Below are 3847 nucleotides of genomic sequence, written 5' to 3' on the forward strand. Positions count from 1 at the left end.
TTTTTCCCCTCCCCTTTTTTCTCCTCTGTTTCCACAGAAATGGGAAGATGACTTGGTGACATTCCTAGGAAGACAAATGTAATAACATGTTGCTGATAAAGCAGAATGCTTTATTCAAGAGAATAGACAAATAGACTTCCTCTCTGTTTTTAGTATTGTCTGCAGAAACATGTACAAATACAGGGTTACTTCCTTCCTGGATGGTTACAGAAGGAATCAAATAAGAACACTGTTAGGATTCAGATGGCAGGTTTTCTTTGTGTAGAGGCCAAACAAAACATTATTTAAAGATGGTAAAAAGGTGTGTAACATTTATTTGTTCTTTTTTTTTTTTTTTTTTACTTGAAGAAAGCAATATGGCATGTAATAGATTTCTCAAGTGAGAATTGCTATTCCACTTATTTGTGTGAGGTTGTGACAGTGGCTGAAGTCACGGAAATCCCCATAGCCAACCACTGTGAACAAGAGACTGTTACAGGCACAATCCAGAAAGCTGTAAAAACAACAAAAATTTAAAATTAAAACTAAGTCAAAACCTTCCTAAGTTACACCTTAGCAGTGTGAAATCTTTCTTATTCCAGTGAAGTCACATATGAGTGTTTAAATCCTACAATGTTGTGTCACAGATACGTTGTGAAAATGAGCTGTGATATTTACATTATAACAGACTGAGTATTTACAGCAGTTTTAACTTTTTTTTTTTTTTTCCTTGACATAGCTTAGAGGCAGGTTCTGGTCGCTGGTTGATGAGCCATGAGTCTCACCAGCTTAAGAAACACAGCAGCAGCTTGAAAAGCTTCAGTTTGAGATGAGTTGTGGATAGGCTTTCACAGTCTACTTTGTGGTGGAGAGAAATGCTTAAAATACACTGCTCAGAGAAGATGGCAGAAATGGTATGCTGCAAGTTATAGATAGGTTAGAGAACGTGCTATCCCTCTCCTGAGTTTCAGTGACCCTTCTCTGCTGTATACAGCAATGGAATCATAGCTACCGTGAGTATAGGTCTAGTAGCCCACCCTTCACCTACTCTGTTCAAGTGTCCTTTGTTTTCCCAAGTGGCCTTTCCTTTCAGGGAGCTCTTTGAGGATGAGTCACTTCTGCACAAATTAAACCTTCCATAGAAATAGTTCAGTTGAAAGGTTCCAAACTTCAGAAAAGAAACAAATCTGAGTCACCAATCAATTACATCCTGCTTTCACCAATTGCTACAAAACTGCACCTGCTATGTTTTGCAACCTGCTTTGATTGTAGGTGATGTGCCAGTGGGTGGAAGACTTGAGAAAATGGCTCTGCAGATTCTGGTTTAAATCTTTACCCATTTTCTTTAATCTGATGGAAGTCATTGTGGTTGGAGTTATTGGAGCAGCGTTCATTCTAAAAGTCTTAAAGGTGATTTTCCCTTCCTGTGAGCCCAAGTAAGTAACTTGTGCTTTTTTTTTATTATTTTTTTTTATTTTTCCCCCTGTGAAGACAAAGCATTACTGAAAAATTTTTCAAGTCAGGAGAAGCCCCTTTCTTTAGGCAGATGGTGACAACAATTTAATAAGAAGGATGCAGCAAATTATCACCTCAAGTGACCTTTTGATGCATAGGCAAATCTTTCATTAGAAGCATCTTTAGCTTGGCTGTGATAATACCAAATTTTGATTAGGTCTTCCAAGGACTACATTTTGAGACACCATTAACATACCTCCAACAGAGGAGGATAGAAGCCAGAGCTAAGTTGTTCCAGCTATTCTACATCTTTCCATAGTGCTGCAGTCATTACTGTAGTTATGAAAGGCCTCAAATTTGGCTTTGCAAATTAAGATGGGATTTCTTTAAGAAATTATCTACCTAGGCAGCTTGTAGGGAGTGGTGGGATCATTCATGGCAAAAAGTTAAAAATAAAACTGATTGACTATGGATGGCTTTATTTGCTTGGCTGGTATCTTACCAGGAACACTAATATTTTTCAGATTAGCAAGTTTTCCAAACAAGTGTGGAAGTATGAAATGGCAACTGCAGCTAAGAAATCAGTACAGATTTAGAAATGGAATAGGAAAGCATGAACATTTTTAAGGAACACAAGTCAACTCGGGAAGCCTTAACCCTTGGAACCTAATGCTTTTTTAGGAGGAATGACTGACAGCATATCTTGCTTCCTCACTTGGAGTAAGCACAGCTGATATTCTCAAATACTGCTGACCAGCTGTGTTTCTGAATGGCCCTGAGCATGGCTAATTTATGCATACACCCAGGGATAAGAGTTGGCCTTAGTGCTTCTGACAGAGCTGGGAAAATGGAGGGTTGGTAAACTGAGAAGGCTGGAAACTGCAGTGACAGAAGATACCATGCTTCCCCCTGACACTTCACAAAGCCCGCTGTCAGAGTAGAGTACTTCTTGGAACTAGCTTGTTAGAGTAGGAAAAGTGAAGAAACAGTTTGTAACAGCTGCTCTCCTACAACCATAAGGAGCTTAATGCTGTGAAGTTTTGAAATAAGCAGAACTAGGGAAAAAAAAAAAATCTTACATCATAAACTTCAGCAAAGTGTCTGATCTATCCAGGCAGAGGTTGGTACAGAACAGAGGAACCATATTGCAATAACTTCTTGTCCAACTGGAGAACATAGAGTTTGTGTGCAGCTTGTCAGAGCGTTCTGAGGAACTGAAAAGCTGAACAACTTTAAGCTATGTTGAAATTGAGCCTACTCTGCTGGTAGTTCAGATGTACAAACTGAATTGGGGGCTCTCTCTGAAACAACAGCCACTACATTTTTAAACCAGTTCTTCATAAGATTTTCATTCTACTTTCAAAGAGAAGGTATTATTAGGATAATACTTGACGTATTAACTTAAATGAAAGTTTAGGGTGCTTCTAAGAATGTCTTATTTTTAGAACACAGGATTGGTTTGAGTATTATTTTCTAACACCAGCTAATTTTACCTTTCAGAAGCATCCTTCTCCTGGATCAAATGAGCTTTGTACCTGTGATTACCATCAACTTGCCTTCAGATGTTCCAGACAGGAAAAATAATTTAGATGAGAAAACATGTACTTAATATTGTATTTACTTCAGAGTTGCTCTTTTTTGTTGTTGTTGTTTGTTTGTTTTTAATGAATTTTTAGTTGACTTGAAATTTGGCACTTGATCTTAATACTTTGTTTCCTACTTAGAAAACTAAGCAAGTTGATTAATTGGTAAAGGGATAGTCAGGATGAGGCCCAAAGCTGACTTCCTTGTACCTCTTCTTAAACATGCGGCCTTTTTCAGAAGCTTCAAAATACAACAGCTACCATTGGTTTTAACTTCTGTGAAGTCACTTCCCTCTGCAGCTCAGACATGATGCTGGCTGCCTTCACACCTACAGATAAACCAGCTCTCCTAAGTAGCCAGCTGATGAAATTCAGGGTGTCCTGAAGTCTCCAATACCACTTTTCAGAAAAAGACAAAGGAGTACAACAAATGTTACGTGTGCCTGCAAGCCAAAACAGAGCTGCCCAACCTGGGTTCAGATCTCTTAGGGTTGAGTGTTTGAGTGTGCCTTGCAAGGAAAGTATCACTACCAAACATCTGTATTGCTCAAGTAATTTGACATATATGCAAAACAAAATTTAAAAAGGTAGATTTATATTTCAAGCACTTTATACTTATATGATCCCCTAATGCTCGTAAAAATTGTTAGCACTACTTGTAACCTGGCTTATTCACAAGGTTCTTTTTTTATTTGTGACAGTGCTATGTGACATTTCAAAATCAAGGAAAAAAAAAAAATCTACAATACTGGCTTACTAAGTAGGCCCAATCTTCCCATGCTGATTTGTACTGTTCATGTTTTTCAAGTAAACATTTAAATTGTTTATTA

At 37.9% G+C, this 3847-nt stretch overlaps 1 protein-coding gene across 2 annotated transcripts in view; it reads left to right on the top strand.

Annotated features, from left to right (window-relative positions):
* The window catches only part of GINM1 (glycoprotein integral membrane 1), a 9396-nt gene extending 5549 nt beyond the window's left edge, over nt 1-3847 (top strand). Inside the window, exons 6-7 of one of the 2 annotated variants that reach the window (XM_010707165.3) lie at nt 1252-1415; nt 2935-3847. In XM_010707165.3, the coding sequence (XP_010705467.2) occupies nt 1252-1415; nt 2935-3043 (273 nt within the window). In that variant the 3' untranslated portion in view covers nt 3044-3847. Of the gene's footprint in view, nt 1-1251; nt 1416-1608; nt 1667-2934 lie in introns of those variants that run through there. The other variant, XM_031552456.1, reaches the window with a different exon arrangement.

Source organism: Meleagris gallopavo, chromosome 2 (assembly GCF_000146605.3).
Source record: "Meleagris gallopavo isolate NT-WF06-2002-E0010 breed Aviagen turkey brand Nicholas breeding stock chromosome 2, Turkey_5.1, whole genome shotgun sequence".
Classification (NCBI taxonomy): domain Eukaryota; kingdom Metazoa; phylum Chordata; class Aves; order Galliformes; family Phasianidae; genus Meleagris; species Meleagris gallopavo.